The sequence below is a fragment of the Mytilus edulis genome, chromosome 10 (assembly GCF_963676685.1).
Source record: "Mytilus edulis chromosome 10, xbMytEdul2.2, whole genome shotgun sequence".
Classification (NCBI taxonomy): domain Eukaryota; kingdom Metazoa; phylum Mollusca; class Bivalvia; order Mytilida; family Mytilidae; genus Mytilus; species Mytilus edulis.
In genome coordinates this window covers 34,668,970-34,692,717 of record NC_092353.1, presented here as the reverse complement: position 1 = coordinate 34,692,717, position 23,748 = coordinate 34,668,970, and the positions used below count along the sequence as shown (strand labels likewise).

Sequence of the window (23,748 nt, the reverse complement as noted above, 5' to 3'; positions counted from 1 at the left end):
ATTAACGCAAATCATAGTTAAGAATATAATGATTGATAGATCAACATTATTTGTTTTCAGAGTTTTGTGTAAGAAAAGGAATTTTAGCACTTATATGTATGCACATATCTTTCAAGGTGTCAATTTTATTGAGATAGTTACAAGGTTTTTCTTTTAAATGACTGCAGAAATCAAAATCGACTAATTTGAGGCATCTGTATTAAAATCTTGTAAATCAATTAAGATGATACAAGTCAAGGTGAAAAATAAAACGGTAAATTCAGATGAAGTCCAAAAGAAGCGAGACTTAGTTCGTCGACAGGATTTGCGACTCATACAATACATGCATAACCAGCAATGCAAATCTACACCAAGTTAAACATTTCATCGGAAATTGATAATAATATGTACATATATAAAGACTATTTCGGTTTGTAAGACCGCGGAAACATGATGACCCTGAAGCTTATATACTGTCTATTAAACATTCCCTTCCTTAAATCTTTGATGGAGCAGCGTTTGTGTCAGGATACACCCACTAAATGAAGATCGTATATTATTCACATGCACGAATGAAACTTATTATTTTTTGATATTTAAACGTCACATCAAGTTACTTTCGATATCCAAAAATGATAAAGGACTTGATGAAATTTGCACAAAAAGAAATTAATGTTATAAACTAATTTTACCTACCTGTTGTTTAGGTTTAATTTCAAGACAATGTGTTGGGGGTAACTGGCAAACACCTGATTATAGCACATGTGTGAGACAGGATTTACAGAAAATATTTGAAGAGGTAGGACACTGGATTATTATGTTTCTTTCGTTTTGATATCAAGTTATAACCTTGCAATTTACATTGAAAATAAGTTAGAATAGGAAGAAAAAAACACGATTAAACAACAACAGCAGTAAAAAAACCCAACGATACACAAAAATAATTGGTCCTTCACAAACGACACGAATCAACATGAAATACACACAAAATATTAATTTTCTATTTCGACATAATTAAGATGCATGCACTAGATGAGTTGCTATTGTTCAATTTTAAATCATTAAACAGTATAATATTACTCACAAGATGGGATTTTGTGTATGGCTTCTTAAAGGATATACAATTAGCGTCTCGTTTGTAGATTAAGGGAAAAAATAAATATTCGAAATAAACACCAAAGTGTTAATAAGATCGAAAATAATAAGCACATAAAAGTATCTAGAAATGTTTTGTTTACAGTCTGATAGTCTTATCGAAGGGGTTCTAGTTGTGGATGTAGATGCAATCCTCCAAAACCAAAATGTATTGACTTCAGATGACCAAGAGGACCTCAGAGCAGGAGATTTGGAAATATCGTCATCTACGTTAATCAATGTGGCAGATTATGCAGCAGAACGGAATGATGCTGTAACAGTAAATCAACTAGACGTAGGTTTGATGAAATGATACCAATGTATATGATGTTGTTTTTTAGTCATATCAATATAACAACACACCTCAATTACCTTCATCTTATCATCATTATTTTTGACTATGTTTTAACTAAATTTAAATGCTTAGTTTTTGTTAGTGCAATACTTTAGAAGGAACTTTATTTACATACAATTACATAAATAAAGGCAACAGTAGTATACCGCTGTTCAAAACTCATAAATGTATGGACAAAAAACAAAATCGGGGTAACAAACTAAAACTGAGGGAAACACATTAAATATTAGAGGAGAACAACGACACAGCATTAAAATGTAACACCCACAGCAACGGACCAAGCATTAGACAAAATCCGATGAGAATAACCAGTATAACATCAAAACCAAATACTTGAATTTGGGATAGAAAAGTACCGTGACACGTCTTATAGTAATGTGAATTCACACTCAAATATAGGAGAAAACTAACGACACAACGGAAACTAGGAATCTTTTTAGTGTAGAGTGTCTTTTTTTTTATTAAAAAAAAATGTTTTTTTTTAATTTCTTTTTAAAGAGTTTGTGTAATATTGAATAAATCTTACAATAAATAATTCTGATAATAAGGACAACTTATTACAAAGAATTATTTTGAAACCGTAATGAAACTCATACGACGAAAATTTTCTTTCAGACGTTCGTTTCAAGTTGTAATAATCTCCTTGAAGACAGAAATAGACCAGAATGGGAACAACTTACACGCCAGGTAATTAGATGCATTACTTTACTACTTTCCGCTATATAGATGACGTTCTTTCACTAAACAATTCAAAATTTGGTGACTATGTGGAACGCATCTATCCCATCGAATTGGAGATAAAGGATACTACGGATACAGTTGAGTCGGCTTCATATCTTGACTTACATCTAGAAATTGACAATGAGTGTCGGTTGAAAACAAAACTTTACGACAAAAGAGATGATTTCAGCTTTCCAATTGTGAACTTTCCATTTCTAAGTAGCAACATTCCAGCAGCACCTGCATACGGGGTATATATCTCCCAATTGATACGATATTCCCGTGCTTGCATTTCCTATTATGATTTTCTTGATAGAGGGTTACTGCTCACAAGGAAGCTATTAAACCAAGAGTTCCAAATGGTGAAGTTGAAATCATCCCTTCGTAAATTTTACGGACGCCATCACGAGTTGGTTGACCGTTATGGAATAACCGTTTCACAAATGATATCGGATATGTTCCTTACGTCGTAACTACAATCCCCTTCCCTTTCATGAATGTGACCTACCGAATTAGACTATTTACCGGATTTGTAATCACATAAGCAACACGACGGGTGCCACATGTGGAGCAGGATCTGCTTACCCTTCCGGAGCACCTGAGATCACCCCTAATTTTTGGTGGGGTTCGTGTTGTTTATTCTTTAGTTTTCTATGTTGTGTCGTGTGTGCTATTGTTTTTCTGTTTGTCTTTTTCATTTTTAGCCATGGCGTTGTCAGTTTTTTTTAGATTTATGAGTTTGACTGTCCCTTTGGTATCTTTCGTCCCTCTTTTACTACCTTACAGTTTACAAGTAAACTCATCATAGATACCAGGATTAAAATTTTATATTTACACCAGACGCAATTGGTTTGACTTCTTTTTAGAAATCATTCCACTTTTAATTTTTCCGTCGGCTGTCTAGAATTATGCGCTTATTGTTTCTGAATAGTAGAAAAGATTAAAGTTTCGTTATGAGTATTTTGATATTAGCAATTAGTAAATCAAAATGTGTTTAACAAGAATACATTTTAAGCTTGAATACAAATCCTTTTTAAGTTTGAATTAAAATACTCCAAACACTGATATGAACAACCCGATGATTTATTTTTGCTTTCATCATCGTTTTTGTAGATGTTGTTTCCGTGGGACTTTGCTGATTTTAGTCATAAATTGTAACTCATAACAAAACAAAAGCAGGTCCGCAATAAGTGGTACACAGTTAGTTTCCATTAGAATTCCGATAATCAAACATTCGTATTATGTTTTTTTGTCCCTTAAAATGTGAATTTTAATCAGTTGAAAAGTTTTCACTGAAAGTGTAATTTGTAGGACTAATCTAGTTTGACAAAAATGAAATAATATTGATTTTTGCAGAACTTAGGCGGAGTAAGCAGGCTTGTAGACGCTGTCACAACATATACAAAAGCTTACACACGGCTTAATGGCAGTGAATTCAGCAAAACTGTAAAGAGGGACAATTTAGGTAAGTTTTAGTTACCAGGTTCAATCCACCTTTTTCTACATAAAAAAATGTCTGTTCCAAGTCAGGAATATGACAGTTTTTATTCATTCGTTTGATGTGTTTGCGCTTGTGATTTTGCCATTTGATAAAGTACTTTCCGTTTTGAATTTTCCTCGGAGTTCAGTATTTTTGTGATTGTACTTTATGCCATGCATTGCTGTTAACAATCTTAACCAGATTATTATAAGATTTAGATAACGAACTGAATATTTGCAAACTAGCCAATATTTCAATCGCTATACTTCAGACCGAAATGACCAGAAGCGTCAACTTAAGCCGTATGGTTCGATACTCACCGGTAATCGGTGCAAATGCCAGACAATATATACGGAAATTTAGTATGTAAAGGAATTGAACTCGATATGATCATTTCATAGAAGCATTATTGAATTTTATTTAAACCAATGTAAACAAATGCTCTACATAAAAATAAAAAAATTAAATGAATGCTATTATTCCTACAATTAATAAGAATTTTATTATTGTTAAACGAATGTTTATTTGTCCGACGATTTTTCAATAATAATATCAAGTCTGTCGTTAAAAATGATCCACTGAAACTGTTTTTGCATTTTCATTACTTAAGTTGTACAGGTTGGAAAAGTTCAGTCACAGGGTGTAACATTTCCAGGCAATTCATCGAACCTGCCATCTTGGGTAACAGAGTCCAACACCGAAGTTACATTAAACAAAGCCTCACTTAATGGTATATATTATTTTGTTATTGTTGAATTTTGAACTGATTCTAATATGATTTATTTGACTGTGCATACACTGCAGTTGTTATACATTCATTTGATGTGTTTGAACTTTTGATTTTGCCATTTGATAAGGGACTTTCCGTTTTGAATTTTCCTCAGAGTTCGGTTGTTTTGCAATTTTAGTTTTTACAGCGTTAATTAAAAAACAAAACAAGAATTTTTCGTCATGTCATTTTTTCTGTTTATTTCTCTTCCTGGTTTTGAACTTGGAAAATAAAGTAATGATAATTTTAAAGTTGTAAAAAATGCAGTTAACAGTAAGCTTTAGTGATACAGCAGCACAAAAATAAACTAAATTGAAAGATACTAATCCACGATTAATGAAAACCAAAAGTAAAAAAAAGGCAGACAACACAAAAAAAAAAAACAAAACAAAAAAACTCAAGACAAAATGCGACTTTGAATTTGTGAAATATTTTTAAACACCTGACATAATGAGTGGTTTCTAAACTTATAAACTGTTGAAGTACTAAATGGTAATATGATAATATAAACTATGATATCAATGTATATGTGTTTTAGCATCAGAACTTGTTGGATACAGCAACACGTTTTACAAGAACATTTCAGGTCTATTCCAGAAATACTTGTTGTCAAATGGGTAAGTTTTGTTGTTCTTGTATGATATACATAGACAAATTAAGGACTTACAACTCCACAAACACAGTACTGGTATTTTATTCAATTCGTCTTTTCAGAATATAAAGGACGATTGGTAATCTCATTGTCGTACACCAAAATTTAAATAACGTTACGACATTGGTTGAATTTCAATTGTTTTGAACGTTTAGCCAATCACAGTTTTTTAGTGTACGCTTTTGAAAATATTACCCAGAATGCATTAGATTAGTTAAAACCCGATTTACACAACGAAGTGCATTCAAAACCTTATAAATTGTGCGGTGTGTCGCACCTTGCAAGACAGCCAACCACTAAAATATACTCAATTAAGGATGTATGGATTTTCAGTAAAATTTAAAAAAAAGTTAATTGATGCATTTGATTGTTTCAATGCAATAAAACGATCTCCTGAACAATAATATAGTTCGTTTATGGATTGTTTTCCCATTCTTCCCTCTAACAGGTCTTCCATGTTTTAATTTCTATTTGCTTTTTTTCTTTTTGACACCCATTTCTCTCTTGATATCCTGTTTGCGTATCTTGACTGAATTATGATTCAGGAACAACAGTACTTGCAATACTAAAAGTATTTTCCCGGTCCTCTTATAAACGTGCTTGGGCTGTTTTTCCTCATTGGTCGAATTGTCTATGTTTGACACATTTCTCATTTCCATTCTCATTTTGTTTTATACTGACAGTTGCGTGGTGTCACAATTATAAATAAAGCTGTATCATACTCGAAAATGGTACATATCTTCTCATATATATTTAGATATTTTCATCATTTCAATAGTTGATATAACAACTTTGTATTTTTTTTTTATTGTTTTCAGTGTAGCCGTATCTACTACTGGTAATTACGATGTAAACTCAGTGGTGGTAGATTTTTCTATAGATCCTGCCCCAGTTACACTGAATCCACCTTTAACTGTAAAGTTTAAACATATGCAAGTACGTCTTTTATTTTTACTTTTTTTCTAAATTATGATTATAATGATTATTTCTATACCAGTTCAACTTTTACAGCAAGGCGTCATAGTATAAATTCAATGCGACATTAAACAAATAAGCGAACATACTACAAAAAATATACAAAGAAGATCAAGTGTAGACATTAAAGTACTGAAAAGCCTTACACATTTTTTCTCATTAAATCGTCGAAGATCATGCTATTAAATGTTAATAAATCAACTTATATTTGCGTCAGACTCGTGTTTCGTCTACAAAGACACATCAGCAACACTCGATTAAAAAACTCCAAATAAAGCACGAAGTTGCAGAGTATTGAACTATTTGCAGAAGTAAAAACACCAAATTTACTAATAGGAACTATAAATAAAAATATAATCTATCTACCTATAATACATATGTTTAAGCATAAAGCTGTTCGCCTATTCGTCATCTAGATTTTTTTCTCTTTAATAAAAACTAGGTTAAAAGTAAAATGGCGAAAACTTATAAAATAAGAATTCATTCAGAGAGTTTATTATTTCAATTGTATGTCCGTATGATTATAAAAAATATATTAAAATCTGCCATCTTTGTGTTCTTCAGACTCCTCCATTTGGAAGTTTATGTGGATTTTGGGATTTTAATGCACCGTAAGTAAATGTCATTTAACAAGTTGATGTAAATTTTTATTTATGATTACCACTGTAGATTATAAGAGTGGACCAGCATTGTACCACCTGATGTATGTAAATGCCCTGAAAAATTTCTAAGATATGTTACTATTCAAAGCTGCAATTTGGAAAATGACAAAATCTTAAATATATTTCCTATTATAAGATTCTATCTGTGACAATTTCTGGAGAAAAAAAATCTATATTTACAAGTATGTGTAGTGGTTTTATGTTTCTATCTAATTGAGTAAAATCGCAGGAATTTCATTATGAAGAGTCAGGCTATCTTTTTTGAATATCATATTATGGTAGATAGAAATTAGTTTTCTTGAAAGGAGGTTCAAAAGTAAACATTTAAATGCATTATACTTGTTATATATTGTCTTATTGTCTTATATTGTTGTAAATTTTTACCTTTCTTAAAATACAGTAAAACAAATGTAAAGTCAGACCCTTTCCGACGTTATAATTCCATTACAGATAAATGCAAAGGACAAGCTTAAGTGAATAATTAACCATATTTAGCTATCTATGTAGCTAAATATTTAGACTACAAGTTATCGTTCAGTTTCATAATTGTTGATGGTTGATTCTATTTATGACAGGGACACACCAAATGGAGCATGGTCTACAGTAGGGTCTAAGGTTGTCCAAACTACAAGTGATGCCACCATATGTGAATATGATCATACTACAAATTTTGCTCTTCTGATGAGTCTCTCTGAAACGGTACGTGGAGCGTAAAATTCTAGAGTTTCAAAACTGATGAAGTGCAGATTTTGCCTTAAAGCAAAGATATTATAAATGATGTAGTCTTTTTCTTTTATCTATTTTAAACTTGAAAGTATTTTGATCAACTTCAGTTGGTGGTCAAAACAATTACATGACAAGCCATTTGAATGTTAGATTACATACGTTTACTTAAAATTTGTATTTGGTTTGAACGATGACAATTGGTTGCTTTATTTATAATGTGGTGTTTTAAAATTTGAGGGTCAATTATGATACTAACCGATAGGATGTTTTTTTTTCCAGCCAGCTGAACATATCCTGGCTCTGAGTGTAATATCAGCGGTTGGTTGTGCTATTTCAATCTTATTCTTGTTGATTACAATCATAATATACGGTTTATTATGGAAGTAAGTAAATAACTCTTCAAATTCAAGAATGATTGTATTTAAATATGGAACTCCTTGGTTTCTCATGATATGATGGATTAAAAAAAAAGGACTGTAAATACCATCGAGGAAAAACAAATCACGTGTCAACGAATAGACCAGATTTTTTTCATCATAAGAGAAAGATATCAAAAGGCAACCAAAAAATCAGTTGTTCCCGGAGAGTAGGTCTCATTGGGGTCTAAACGTGACGTGGGATTGCCGATTTTTTGTAAGCGTGACACGTGAAAGTCAAATTATTGTGGCGTGAAAACGGGAAATGAGGTCTTGCGGGACCCGGGAAATGTCAAAAAAATGAGAATTGCTTACGTACATAGTGTAAGCGGGATACGGGAATCCGACAAAACAGTAAGCGGGATCCGGGATCGGAACCCCCAATGAGACCCCCCTGAGAGTCATTGGTTGCTACTCCTATACAGCAATACGACACGAAGAAAGTAATAAATTTATTAATAAACCAAGTAATCACAAGTGTATGACAACAATGCAATTGGAACAGTAACTGTTCGAATATATGTAGTTATTTCAAATATAGGGTCAAAATGCGCATGTAATTTACAATATAATCACTTATCATATTCCAATATAATATTTTTCATACGAACTTTGAAATGAATTTAAGGAAAGTTTGATAATATGACATACTGATAGAGTATACAGCTAGAATATCTGTTTTGATAAAAAAAAATATTTATCGTATGTTACCGCTTGAATTGAATATTCTGTAAAATAACATGCAGTTCTTTTCTCATTTAGATACGTAAAGAGTGACAAATCTAAAATAATGATAAGTTTATGCATAGCATTGCTATTGTCATATATCTTATTCTTAGCTGGGGTAACACAGACGGCAAACCAGGTAATACTTGTTTACAATACTTGCAAAATGAAAAGATATGAATTTACGATATATCCAAATTCACTTAAAAAATTGGTAATTAGGACAAGTCCAATTTATAGAAGTTGATTCCACATTCTCATGTTTTTGTATCAACAATTTTAGATGCTTTAAGATAAAACCATTTCTGTCTTTACAAAATTTAGGATGTGTGTACATTTATGGCTATACTTCTACACTACATTTTCTTGGTGGATTTCTTCATGATGTTAGCAGAAGGAGTAGAAATGGCATTCTGTGTGCTGTATGTGTTTGCTACTAGATCAAGAGCGCGATGGTTGATACCAACTGCATGGAGTAAGTTTGGCAGATATCATATTTAAAAATACAACATTTGTTTTCGTGATAAAAATTTGGTAATTCATCTGGTAGACACATTTTCATAGATATGATATGCCCAAAATATTTGGCTGTATTAATGCACAATTGTACCATTGACTTAATTTTATCAAATGCTTAATGAAATAACATGTGATTACGAGATCAATGGGAAGCCAATATCAATCAGCAGTGACATATACATTTTTAAAATTTATCCATGCGTTATGAGTTCTTGAATAAAATTTCTCTTTTGATTTAAAGATCTCTGCATCGCAAAACCCATATTGGTCGAGTTTTGTTCATCATTTAAGTACAAAAAGCTGGGTAAAACAAACATTTGAGGTAAACGTTTACAAAATAAGCCAATATTTTGTTTTACATGCATACCTGTAAATTGTGTTTGTGTTTATTAATAACATATTGCATCACTTTGATTGATGTTTTTAGATTTATGTTCCTATTGTTATTAATCGAACACAACTACTTTTTTCAGTATTTCCCATATTTATTGTTGGAGTATCAATGGCAGCTACACAATTAGATGGATACGGTAATCCTAAATTGTGAGTAAAATTTTATCTTTATTTTAAGGTAGATCATAAGTAAATGTTTTTTGAGACAGAATTTTCTTATAATTTGCCAAAATGAAGATTTTCATATGCTTTTTTCAAAAATATAATAAAAAGTATGGGTCACCGTGCTTTTTTTCAAACTATGAGTCGTTGAAAATTGCCTAAATTTGGTTGGTTTGTTCATGAAAAAACACATAAGAGTGCATACAAAAAATTCTATGAGATAGAATTTTGAAATAAATTGTGAGAAGATAGGTTTCATAATATGTTTTAAGAAAATAAAAAGAAAACATGGTGTCACCGAACTTGTTTTCTTGCCACAAGTAAAAATAAAAAATTTCCCTATTAGCCCAGTATAAATTTTGTACTAAAAGAGTTATCTCCCCTTAAATGGCTCATTTGAAAAAAAATGATTTTGAAAACCAAAAATTTGATATTTGTTAAAATATTTTTGATAATTCAATTAATTAACAAGTTTTCTTTATATAAATTAACTGTCTAAGCATTAAATTGCAAATCTGTTTCCAAATTTGCTTATTTGGGCAAATAACTAGACCGATTTTGTACTGTAATTGTACAATCCAAGATGGCGGTATACCATGAATCTACCTTAAGTATGACATGAAATTATTATATCTGGAAAAGTATAAGTTGAAAACAATCAGTAAAAATTCAATCTTGAAATGTGCTTTTTGAAAATGTTTATATAGACATCAAATGTAGATCTATCATTCACATACCTACTCGTACTCTGAATAACTAAATTATTAATTTTTTAAACAATATTCCGTTCTCCTAACAACTAAAATGCGTTTGAATTTACCTGTATAAGTTGTTTTATTTAACGCCATATAAAGTTTGGGTAGTGGCTGGCGCATGTTAAAACTTTTAAACTCGTTGCATTTGTATGAATCTGTCTGAATTCAGAAGCCTGTTATTTTTTGTATCTCGTTTTTGAATAGATTAGACCGTTATTTTCCCTGTTTGTATTGTTTAACACTAGTCATTTTGCTGCCCTTTGGTATCTTTCGTCCCTCTTTTATAGCTTGTTGATCGGTATGAGTGACGCCTAGGTGTTGAATGCAATACTTTGATCAATTATAGTTAACTTTTGTGTGACTAGGACGGAGAGTTGTCTCATTGACACATACTACATCTTTTTATTCATTTGTATGAATATTGTTATTACATCTGTATGCAATTGTGATAGAAGAAATTATAGAAATCAAGCGTTTGTAATAAGTACATACTTTATAAAGAACTAGAATAGGACATGTAACCATACAAAAGTTTTACATTAATAGCGTTCCATTTTTGTGCAGTTTACCAATATGTTAACACATGAAATAAAAATATATATACATTGGCTTTTTTAGTTGCTGGCTTTCTTTAGAGTCCGGTTTGATTTGGGCATTTATTGCTCCGGTTATAGTTGTAATTCTGGTAAGTCCTTTAATACATCTTAATTTAATTAATTGTTTTAATTATAATTTTTGATAACTTCGTTAACAGGTTTAATCCACCATTTTCTACATTTGAAAATGCCTGTACCAAGTCAACAATATGACAGTTCTTGTCCATTCGTTTTTGATGTGTTTTGTTATTTGATTTTGCCATGTGATTATGGACTTTCCGATAAGATTTTCCTCTAAGTTCAGTATTTTTGTGATTTTACATTTTTGTATCACACATCACAACAGTATTTTGAGGAAGAAAAAAAAATTGTGAAAAAAAAAATCAGTTTTGACTTGTGTCTGGTCAAAATAGTTCGACTTAAAAGTTTAAAAATCACAAGTCAAAAACTCTTCATTACATCTTTATGCAATTCGTCTACATTTTTGAGTAAATCAATACAATATAAAATAACATAAGAATTGCTTTATATGAATCAACACATTTGAAAAGTAGTTTGCTTTTTATTTACATGTATACTTTCACTTCGAAATTAATGCACATGTATAAGAAAAACAACACTTATACAGTGATCACAATAAAATGAAAAAAGTATTTGTATCAGAAATTAATACTTCTACTGATATTTTCAGGCAAATGTAGTTATTCTGGTTTTAGTGATAAAAGCAATCTTAAGTTCCCACTGTATGCTGACCATAACCGCAAAAGAACAAACAAAGTAAGTTGTGAATGTAGACTTGAATTAAATGAGAAATTGGTAGTTTTTTTTTTATTCCGAAAAATTAATGAATATGATACCAACAATAACAAATTATCTAAGTGTAGGATTATATTTTCAGTTTTTAATAATAACATTTTAATAACTCAAATTGTTAATCAATGAATTTAGACATCATGAATTGTAATTTAAACACTACATTTGAATTATTTACAAAGGCACATCCAGAAATTGTTATGTTTTATTGATATGTAAACGTATCAGACGTTTTTATTAGTCTTAACATTACCGAAGTAGGAAGCTGAGAACAATATAATACCGATTGCGCATAATAAATTAATGAATTGGTATGAAACAAAAATGTTTAACATTATAATTTAATTTACAAACCGATCTAAACAGTTCTTTTATTTTCAGGGCCAGCATTAGAAGTCTATGTGTCCTTCTTCCACTTCTTGGAATAACATGGCTATTTGGAATCTTCTCAGTTAATGAGGATTTGGTTGTATTTCAATACTTATTTGCAATTTGCAACTCTCTTCAGGTAATTTGTTTATTAAAAGTTAAAATGTGTATGTTATATAGGTAAACGTGGCAATCACGTACAATAAGAAAGATTTTGCAAATATTTCACCCATGAATGCATATTTAATGATATTGCAATTTATGGATATTTCGATAATTTCTCAGTACCAAAAGTTGTGAAATATTAACTCGGATATTCTCAAAAGAAGATAACTTAGAAATAGTTATGATAAATGTTGTAAATTTTAATTAAGATCGCGCTAACGCTCAGGATAAAATTTGAATATCACAGCCCGAGCCATGTGCAAAATTTCCAACAAATCTATGGGTTTCATGAATTATTTCTGAAAAAGACAATATTTACTAACACTATGACAAAAGGTATATGAATTTGCAAATCTTAAAGAAATAAATGCATTGCTAAAAGTTAATCACTCAAGATGTGAAAATAAAGCTTTTGATTATAATTGTATTTTGTATGTCACTGCACTTGTCTGTATATTTATATTTTTGTTTCAGGGGCTCTTCATCTTTTTGTTTCATTGTCTTCTATCCAAACAGGTAAGAATGTATAGCAAATGTTAAAAACCATTATCGGATGGAAGTGAAATTCTCCGGTTAACATGAAATCATTTAAAATATTGTAACATTGTAATGTAATATCAATTTACTTTTATTAGATATTCTTCCTGGATACCTAATAACTGATATGTCAGGGATACTTAGTGCAATTCTGTACACTAAGTAAATTGTTAACAGCAATAATGTGCAATGAAATATATTAGTCACGTTAAAACAAGCCACATTAATCAAATATGCATATTCAACAACAGGCAGGCAATGTAAAAGATCTTATTCGACTGCAAAATGGGGTTTTCCACTGTTTCCTCATATCATTCAAGCGTTATGGCTGTAGACATTTTTGATATCAGTGTCCTATGGATAAATTGACAATGTTTCTACCAAATTGTGGTTAGTAATGTCTGTTGTTTTTGCTACACGTACGCAACATACACAAAAATACATTTTTCATTATTATTTCCTCCATAGATTAGGGATGGCATGAGTCATTGGCAGAGTAGACGAAATGGAGAGTATGGGGTATCTGGAAGAACAACAACAAGGCAGACTGCAATAACATCAGAGACTGCAAAACCAAGTACATCACAACAGGTTAGTTATCTGTTATGGATACATATTCTTTATATCTTTGTCGTGATTATGAAATGAACCGTTGATGGTATGCATTATGACTTTTTTTAACAACAAAGAAGGTTTTATGAAGAGGGAACTTTGAAACAAAAGACTAGACAGTCATGTTATTTACCTTCCACCATATATAACATTCCATACTTTTCCCGGTATCAAGCGAATAATGGAAGGTATGGTTAAGTTTCTTATTATTAACACGGTTTATTAAGGCAAATTAATGGCATTACATTATACTGTTTATAGTAAACCCTCAAAACAAACAAACTTTCCATTGACATATCTCATTTTTAGGAATCATCCAAAGCAGAAGAGGGAGAAATAACTGAGGACGACACTAACGTTGCAACAAAAGGTAATTAAAAGTTAAATATTAGTAAATGGCAATCTATAAACGCATATGGTTAAATGAAGTTGCAATGTATCAGGAGTTAAAGTTTTAAATAAGGAAAAGACAGCCAAATTTTAATTTCTTTGATTCATATGAATTTAAATTTACTAAAATATTTTACCATGCATTTTTGAGTGAGTTCGCATAACTCCATAACACTAAAGCTGCTGAGGTTGTACTGATATATTTTATAGTCGGTGTAATCATGTGATATTTATTAAATGAAATTGATTAAAAAAAAGTACATGCTTTTTAAAACTGAATACATTATTTTTAGAGTCAAGACGCGACGCTGATTATATTGAAAAATCGAAAAATCTCTTGAGTAAGTATTGATTACTGATTAAAAGAAATGTTTTTTTTCTTAAAATGTCAGGTACCAAGTTAGGAAAATGGTCATTGTTATATTTTAGTTCGTTTCGGTGTGTGTTACATTTTAATGTTGTGTTTCTGTTGTGTCGTAGTTCTCCTCTTATATTTGATGCGTTTCCCTCAGTTTTAGTTTGTTACCCGATTTGTTTTTTTCTCTCAATCGATTTATGAATTTTAAACAGCGATATACAACGGTTGCCTTTATTTCTCATAATTTCTTTGTAATATCCTTAAATCCATAATTGCTAGTCAGTCAAAGTGACTGTAGTACTAAAGGATCTCTTAAAGTTTACAATATGTTTTAAGTATGTTTATTGAAAGCTGTACGATGACCTGTTGACATCCATGTTCTTTGTTCTCTTTCTGATAAATGTATCATTGACAATAATACCATATCTTCTTTTTTTTTTTTGTAAAGTTTTTAGTACATGTAGGTAATATAAATTTAATAGCTTTACAAACTTCTGCGTGCCCGTGTTTTATAGAAAATTGAATTATCACTTACTTATACGGAGTGTAAATTTGCATTGCTATACAACGTGTTTCAGCATTTTTTACATCCAACATTCATGTATTTATTTTTGATGTTTCTGTAGTGGTTTCGATTCGGTAATGTCTTATTGTTTGTAGCCCAGTTTATTATGAAAAACTCATTGCCATGCAAATTGTAAGGACGAGTATTGTGAAATTAATTGTATGAAGGTTGAGATTGCATGTTAGTTACCCAATTGCAAGCGCATCCGTATTTGGGATATTATGTTGTATCTTTCGTTGATTGAATATGTTGTTGTTGTTCTGAGGTTTGCATGTTGTGTTGATCATTACATTGTTTGTGTGTGTATTTCTCTGTGATGAATGTTTGTTTGTACGTTTCTCTTTGTTGAATGATTTTGCATGTGCATGTGCTGTATTTCTGTTACGTAGTGTTGTCATTTTAGCGATATATTTCAATATTGGCATAAAGCGGTAGGTTTGGCTAGCCATTTAACCAGGTTCAACCCATCATTTTGTATTAAAATATCCTTTACCAAGACAGGAATTTGTCAGTGGTTTTCAAATAGTTCGATTCTATGTATATAAGCGTGTTCCTGTTGTTTCTTTGTTATCTGTTGCACTACAGTGTTACTGTTTTTTCTTTGTTTTCCTCTTATAGTTGACGTGTTTCCCTCGTTTTTAGTTTGCTACTCGGAATTGTTTTCTCTCAAATGATTTATGACTTTTGAACACAGGTAAACTACAAATGCTTTTTTGTACAAGACGTATTATAATTAACCAAAAACGAATTAATAAAAAAAAGGTTTTTATGTTATATAAAAATAGGACTGGAAATATGATTTGCCTACATTTCCGTAGTACTTAGTAACTATGATTTTGGTGAGGTCAGTGGGGTTTGGTAATGAACAGTCTTTAGTTGTCAATGTGTTTCATGCACTGCAAAAATGTTTGGTTGTTTGCCATAAAAATTGTGAGTTTGGCATCCAGATATAATTGAATATAATTTTGGCATCTTCCGCCACTCTATATTAGACAGCAGAATAAATCTAAAAGAGTTGCGAACCGATTATAACTGAAATGTGTCTTTCTAGTTAAAATCTTTGAAAAATATGATATAGAAGTAATACCAAAGAGGGACAAAAGACACCAGAGGTACAGTCAAACTCATAGGTACAAAATAAACTGACAATGCAATGGCTAAAAAGAAAAAGACAAACAGACAAACAGAAAAATAATAGTACACAAGACAAAACATAGAAAACTGAAGACTAAGCATAACGAACTCACCAAAAAACTTGAGGTGATCTCTCAATTGCATTATATGTTACATGTTTCACAGAATACAAAACCTTGTATGTAATCTCATTACCTCAGGAGAACGACAGGCAGATATAGATAAAAAGCAAAAAGCCCTTGCTGAAGAACTCCGAGCTAAATTAGGTGGAAACAGTGGAGTTGCTACAGACACCATCAAAGTAAGAAGTATCAATAGAAAAGATGAAAGTCCTGAGTGTGAATTATCGGCAAACAAGTCATCTAGTGAGGAAAAGGTAGAAGATGTATATAAAATTTATCTTGCCTGTGTATGTCATTTTAAAGTTCATGACTTAAGATATAATAAGATGTCAAATAAACTAATGCCTTAACCACTTAAAACAGTTATTGGCATATCCAATTTCTTTATCTTTTATTCGAATTAATTTGATATACACCCATACCACAATTGATATTATTCACTTAAATGACCAGACCATGCAATCATATTCATAAGTTCACAAAAGAAACATATTATGAAATGATAAACAAAGATACCTTGTTTTGCAATTTTAGGGATAAATTAAATTGATTTTTTAAACTATAATATCATTTTCAGCATATAATATTGTGTTTGTTATATTATTTAGAAATTCAATGATATAACTGATGACCAGACATCGAAGAATTCAGAATGGTCAACGGAAACTGAATCTCCAACTAATTCGACAACCATTGATGTACATGCTAAGGATGTGAAACAAAAGACGAATCTCAATGTAGATGATAAGGTAATTACATGAGGAACATGATATATGGTCATTCGTCAATAGACATCAACAAAGCAACATAATAAATCAATTGATATCTAAAGGATGAAAAACAGCCTTCAACAATTGAACTTTACATTAGAAAGATACCATCAATACAAAATATACCATCCATAACATTTATATAATTACTAAGTAAAATGAGAACCTCATACTCGAATATGACGCCGAGTTTTCTCTCTCGATATGTTGGCATTAAATTGGACAGCTAAATATGTTATTTTCATTATTTGCGCTTCTTCATGACCTTGTGCGATGCACTTAATTGAAAATGAAATTTCTGTTAGGGTAAATTTTGCGGTAAGATATTTATCTCGGAAATAGCAAAAATAAGACGTAACGTCTCGTTGATTATTGTAGGAAAGAACAGTTTCAAAGTTGTATGAGGAAGCTTGTATTGAGAAAGATGATGTCCTTGAGTTAGAGGTCAAGGTGGTCACATCATCGCCTCTTCCGAAACGAAAATCGGATTCCAGGTAAATTACTTTTCATCATCAACCACTACACATGAAAAATTTAAGTGTTGGATAGCGTTTTGATCGTAACAACATCTGTCAACTCGCAATTTGTCTTTTTTAAGAGTTTAGATTATTGTCAAGATATTCTATTGTTGTAAATTCAGTTCTGTTAAGTAAAGTCATATGCAATCAATACGGTATTGTTCAGTAGCTTTTACAGAAAATGATGTAGCAAGGTTCACGCGAATAACCACTTTCAAACTGTCTGAACAGAATTCAATTAAGATCAAGCAAGCTTTGTAAACAACACAAAATAATTAAGATCCTATGCTAACAGTCAGACTCGTGTTTTGTTTTCATTAGACTCATTAGAAATACTCTAATTGAACCAGTTGAATGTCCAAATCAGAAATGTTGAAGGGTCGTAAAAACTAAGACTTCCGAAAAGTTGTACCAAATAAGACCAACGCAGTCTTTACCTGTGGTTTGAAAAATATTATTGTCTCGAATAAATCGTCATTTTATGAACAGTCAATTCACAGTAAGATGAATACATCAATGATATTTCATGTCAATTTAAAAATGTTCATTAGTGGTCTGAAACTAACCGTTGGGACCAGCATTTGCATCGTATTCTCATCACAGATATCAACTGGTTATTTATATGTCAGACTGCATTTTGTCCCCATGACACGTTAGACAAATAAGTGACGCTCAAATTAAAACAGGTGGAAGGTGAAATCATATACGAAGTTGTGAGTTTATTTTCGATCTATGAGTTTGAATTTCCCTTTGGTACAAAAAAATGTATCTTTCGCCCCTCTTTTTAGAGATCAGTAAAACAGAACATTGCGAAATATGAATCTCTTATTGACATCATCATTTAACGTAAATGTTTTCCTTCATACATTCATACAGCTCCTCATCGAATGAAGACGAAATTGCTGTCAAAAATTCGAGTCAAACTGTAGAAAGCCAGGAAAATATTGAAATCGTATCTTTTATCAAATCAGAAAATACAAGTTCAGATAGCGAGGAAGACCTTAACTCACCAACTTTAATCGTACAGCAGCCTAGTAGTGAAATAGAAAATTCCGGTAAGGAAGAATTGTTAATCATTATCAATTTTCAGAATAGAAATCCAATTGTGAAGTTTTTGATGGTGAAAAATTCATTATGGTTTCCGATATCGATATTTCGTCCGTTATGTTCAGAGAAACGTTACACATACCCACAATGTAAAAAAAGACACATAAACGATACATTGATGTAAAGATATAGTTTTGATTTGAAATAGTTACAACTTCAAATTAAGAAAAACTCCTTATTTAGAGGTACGATTATCAATACTGCTTAGTGGGTTTATATTTAATTTATAGAATTAGTTAAAACAAATTAATCTATTATCGATGGTATTTCCTAAAATACTAAAAAACGTTTTATATAGGATTTTTTGCATGTCAAATCTACCTATTTCTATACATGTTACAGCTTCACAGCGTCTTTGCATGGGAGGTTCCTATATTCCTCTCATTGTCTTTAAACATTTAAAAACGGTAAACTGCTTATCAATATTTAGCTTTTATTACATCGTTATGACTATAGATATATTTTGATGTAACGAAAGTTTCATTTTTCATAATGACCTTAACAAAAACATCTTTGGCATTTGAATTATACATATATATCTATTGTTACGTGTGTTTCACAGATTACTGAGAATTACACTGTCTACTATTCCAATGCGTATCCATGCAACAATAGGTTTAGTGTGATCAATCTTAATACAACTTGGCATTTCTTTTTTTGATGTTTGTCTCTTGAATATATTTTTTTATCGAGTCGTCCTATTTTAACTTTTTTTTAATTCTAACTGGGCACCTTAGCATATTTTTATTTCTTTTTTTAAGAAGATTCATTTTGGAGTTTACCTCCAACGATATCAGATGGCAACTTAGTAGATTTTCCTGGAAAGTTATCGATGAACGACAAAGAAAACTGGTCAAAGGATACAAAAATAACAGATCTGAATAGGTAATTTGATCCCTGTTTAAAATGTATAAGATTAATTATGGCGGGAAATGTTATTTTTGAATAATTCAATAATTTGAATGTAATGAAGTGTTAATATTGTGACAGAATATCAACGTTTTTTCATATGAGATAAGTAAATCGATCACAGAATGAAAATTCTGCAATTCGAAACATGGTTAAAATTTGTATATCTCACAAATAGCGTTGGTTTTGCATGCACGAACAATGGTAAACATACACGAAATGTTAAGCGTTTAGTCTGTCAATCATAGCAACCGACAATGATGTCAATAAAAATCTTCAACCATTGCAAAAGTAAGTACATAAACAATATGAATTATGTGTTGATGATACATCGTTTTATTAATTTGGTATAATAACGCTTATTTGCGCTTATATACCACTTAAAACTATTAAACAGTGTTACTTCAGGATAACTTTTAAAAGTAATTGTGCAATTACAATGGCTTAATTTTAATGCCTTTAATGCTTTAAAAAAAAACCAAAAAAAACCAAGTAATTTGTTATTTTTGACTTAGGTCTGAACCAGGACTTATATCTGATACAACAGAAGAAAAATCCAGAATTTCAGATTTCTGTAAGTCAGTAGTAATAATTTAAGGAAAACCTATTTTATTGATTGCTACTCGTACCAGTTGAAGCTCATAGCCGACTTTACTATTTTTGTCTCTCTGTCTTAATCATCATAGTCTACTTTAAATGGTTTAGAGTCTAATTTGATCAATAAATGTGTTGTTAATTGCAATGAATGAAATGTTGATAATAAAATCAATACAATATTCTCTTTAAAACATATTGTAAAGACAAATTACCTGCCAAACTGTATTTTCTTCGAAACAATGATGCACAACCGAAAAACTTTAAAGCCTACGTCACCTTCTATTATGTAAACAGTATCTTCTAAATAAGTTGGATAATAGACTAAAAGAGAGGCAAAAGATACCAGAGAAGCATTCACATCCATACGTCACATAATAAACTGACAGTTACAGGGTTGAAAAACCCGATCATCAGATAATAGTACACATAACACAACATAGAACACTAATTACCGAGCAACACAAAACCCATCTAAAATAGTGGTTGATCTCAGGTATTTAGAGAGGGTAAGCAGAATCTGCTCCACATGTAACATCCGTTGTGTTGCTAATATTTGTACAAATCCAGTAATACGTCTTATTAGATAGGTCGCAGTCAGGAAATGTTTTAAATGTTTGATATAATGATACCTACACATTAAAAGTTGTATTGTCTCCGTTATGTCTTCGTTTACATTTTAACAATCTATTAATGATTCAATTACAGCAACACAAAGTGCACCAGCTGATTTGATTACTTCAGCAGATGGTATTGCAGATACAAAGTTAGAAAAAATACTGTCAGAATCGTCAATTAAAGATGCCGATTCCTCTTCCTCTGAAACATTGGATGGTGAAACACAGAACACCAATTTGAATGCAAGGTATTTTGTAGTATCTATTGGCCTAATTTTTAACCCCCCCCCCCCCAAAAAAAAAAAATAATTAAAAAATCTACGGTTTCGATTTTAATCTGTAATTTTTTTCACCAGGATGGCTCGAAATCAACTAAAGCAAAGGTTTGTGAAGTCAAACACATAAAATGCAAACCCTCAATGTATTGCTTTACTAAATCGAAAATATGCATGAGTTAAAGTGAACAGGTGCAGCTAGGGTTTGTACATTTTTTCTAAGCTGATTTAAAATTTTATCTCAAATCAATGTTTGATAACCTGTTTACCGTTTTGTTATATTGGTTGTAAACTTTCCGCTATTTCAGAGTCATTAGATTAATACTTTGACTAAATAACAATAAAAACTTTCTCTAAAAAAAGAAGTAACGTTGAAGATTGTTACCTTATATTTTAGATTTTATGTTCTTATTATAACCTTTTTGTATAAAAATCAATCTGACTGATGGCTAAGGGACCTGAAAAGTTTTAACATCATCATTTCTGTAATGAACTGAACTTTTGTAATTCACTTATAAATATTTATTGGTATTGTCGTTTCAAATTTCGAGAGTATACAAAAATTAATGATGAAACCCTGCTAATAAAACTTTATACCTGTTTCAGCATATCAGATTCCCTGGAGAGTCTTAGGCAAATTGACGAGTCAAAGATGTCAGAATCAGATGACAACACAATAGAACGTCCGAGTTCCGAACAATCAATGGACATTCGGAAAATTACAGATACAGACGACGAAGAAGCTATAGATGATACAACTGAACAAGCAGAATCTAATAACACCAGACTGAACAGCTCGAATTATAATACAAAATTGTAAAGATTGTGAGGATTCAAAACTTTGAAAATACATTCTTATTTTTACTTTTTCAAACCGTAGTTTTTTCATTCGTGTGAAATAAATTTGTAAAGAAAGTGCTAGGATAAGCTGAAAATTACCCCAGCATCTGTATGAAAATAGGAATACAAGTTGTAGTTTTACAAATATCATTATTTCATTCATTTGTGTAATTAAGGTAAAATTCATAAAATAACATTTTTGTTCATGAAAACAAATTGAACAATGATTTTCTATATTTATGGAAATATTTTAGTTACAACAGAACTTTGTCTGAAGTCATACTTTTTATCTTCATAATGTTGAGTTTACAGTAGTCATTGGCTCTTTTTTATTTATTTATTTATTTATTTATTTTACAGTAGTCATTGGCTCTTTTTTATTTATTTATTTATTTATTTATTTGTTTGTTTGTTTGTTTGTTTGTTTATTTATCTTTTATTCATACATTCATTTAAATATTTATTTATATACGCATTTCATTATGTGTTCAGTTTCATTGACATATGATTACAAGTAATTTAAATAATTGAATATACGAAGATTAAAAAAAAGAAAGGTTTTTAAAATTCTACAATTAAAGGATATCTGCAATTATTGTTATTTTTGTTTATCTGCAAAATAGAACAATTACGTTAACGATTTTTTGTTGTTTATCCTTATATTCTAGTCTAGATATTTGTGTCAATTATAAATTGCATCATTACGGTCCGTTCATGCTTGAAATTTACCCCTATTAAGTTTTCCTATTATTAAATCGCCAGGAGGATTGAATACCATAATCTTAAAATATGTATAAATAAATGTTTGGTAAAATCCCTTAATCAATACTAGTTACAAGATCCGGTACATACACACTTACACACTTACACACTCAATTTTGCGCCGATTGACCTAATGACGTTTGCAAAAAAAAATCAATCTTCATTTGTGACGTCAATGCTTTCTAATAGAGGTGTTAACAATTTGATTACCTTGATTGGTAGATAAACTTGATATGGGTGTATTCAATGAATCGCAGTGGTTTCACCTTTTATAGACACGATAAATTATACACCAATAAGTTGAATCTCTGTTTTTACTATTATTAATCGTTGTATTTTACAGTTTACCCACATTATATACAGTTACAGATATGCATCGGTCAATAGCATATGGCAAGAACTTGTGCGACCAAAACCATACTGCAAATGTTATTGTCAGTTTTACAAATCTTTTAAAAATGTTCCGTTTATGAATTTAGGAATTAAAAAGAATCTAAGCTAAATCCCGCAGACAAAGTTGACCATATATTGGCTTGCCTTGTTTGTAGATCCTTTTGGTCATATTGCACTTCTACAATTCCTGTTCTAAAAATTCTTGGCCGATAAAGCTGCTAATAATATTCCAATTGTTTGACGTAAATTTTACATTGAGGTTCTACAAAAAGAAATCACTAATTCACCAACATTCCAACTGACTCCATTTTCAGAAAACGATATCTGTAACAAACATAAACTTTTAGCTACCGCTTTACAAGCAGAACCAAAAACAATAAAAGTCCAAACTATGTATAGGCTTCCGAAGCTACACAAAACACCTTACAAATATAGATTTATTTGGTTTTCAAGCAATTGTAAATTGAACAATGATTTTCTATATTTATGGAAATATTTTAGTTACTACAGAACTTTGTCTGAAGTCATACTTTTTATCTTCATAATGTTGAGTTTATAGTAGTCATTGGCTCTTTTTTATTTATTTATTCATTTGTTTGTTTGTTTGTTTGTTTGTTTATTTATCTTTTATTCATACATTCATTTAAATATCTATTTATATACGCATTTCATTATGTGTTCAGTTTCATTGACATATGATTACAAGTAATTGAAATAATTGAATATCCGAAGATTAAAAAAAAGAAAGGTTTTTAAAATTCTACAATAAAAGAATATCTGCAATTATTGTTATTTTTTTTATCTGCAAATAAGAACAATTACGTGAACGATTTTTTTTGTTTATCCGTATATTCTAGTCTAGATATTTGTGTCAATTAT

The 23,748-nt window shown here is 30.6% G+C and overlaps 1 protein-coding gene across 1 annotated transcript in view; it reads left to right on the top strand.

Annotated features, from left to right (window-relative positions):
• LOC139492721 (adhesion G protein-coupled receptor L2-like) overlaps nt 1–22,053 on the top strand; it is a 29,257-nt gene extending 7,204 nt beyond the window's left edge. The window contains exons 12-39 of the mRNA XM_071280874.1: nt 687–778; nt 1,220–1,408; nt 2,084–2,155; nt 3,545–3,653; nt 4,279–4,398; nt 4,976–5,054; nt 5,908–6,025; nt 6,629–6,675; nt 7,302–7,425; nt 7,732–7,835; nt 8,631–8,733; nt 8,919–9,069; nt 9,587–9,656; nt 11,042–11,108; nt 11,711–11,796; nt 12,214–12,340; nt 12,841–12,882; nt 13,372–13,494; nt 13,825–13,885; nt 14,199–14,246; nt 16,163–16,338; nt 16,693–16,833; nt 17,233–17,348; nt 18,249–18,427; nt 19,241–19,364; nt 19,904–19,962; nt 20,691–20,847; nt 21,481–22,053. Coding sequence (XP_071136975.1) covers nt 687–778; nt 1,220–1,408; nt 2,084–2,155; nt 3,545–3,653; nt 4,279–4,398; nt 4,976–5,054; nt 5,908–6,025; nt 6,629–6,675; nt 7,302–7,425; nt 7,732–7,835; nt 8,631–8,733; nt 8,919–9,069; nt 9,587–9,656; nt 11,042–11,108; nt 11,711–11,796; nt 12,214–12,340; nt 12,841–12,882; nt 13,372–13,494; nt 13,825–13,885; nt 14,199–14,246; nt 16,163–16,338; nt 16,693–16,833; nt 17,233–17,348; nt 18,249–18,427; nt 19,241–19,364; nt 19,904–19,962; nt 20,691–20,847; nt 21,481–21,694 — 3,098 coding nt within the window. The 3' untranslated portion in view covers nt 21,695–22,053. The remainder of the gene's footprint in view (nt 1–686; nt 779–1,219; nt 1,409–2,083; nt 2,156–3,544; nt 3,654–4,278; nt 4,399–4,975; nt 5,055–5,907; nt 6,026–6,628; nt 6,676–7,301; nt 7,426–7,731; nt 7,836–8,630; nt 8,734–8,918; nt 9,070–9,586; nt 9,657–11,041; nt 11,109–11,710; nt 11,797–12,213; nt 12,341–12,840; nt 12,883–13,371; nt 13,495–13,824; nt 13,886–14,198; nt 14,247–16,162; nt 16,339–16,692; nt 16,834–17,232; nt 17,349–18,248; nt 18,428–19,240; nt 19,365–19,903; nt 19,963–20,690; nt 20,848–21,480) is intronic.
• Nucleotides 22,054–23,748: the final 1,695 nt, after the last annotated feature.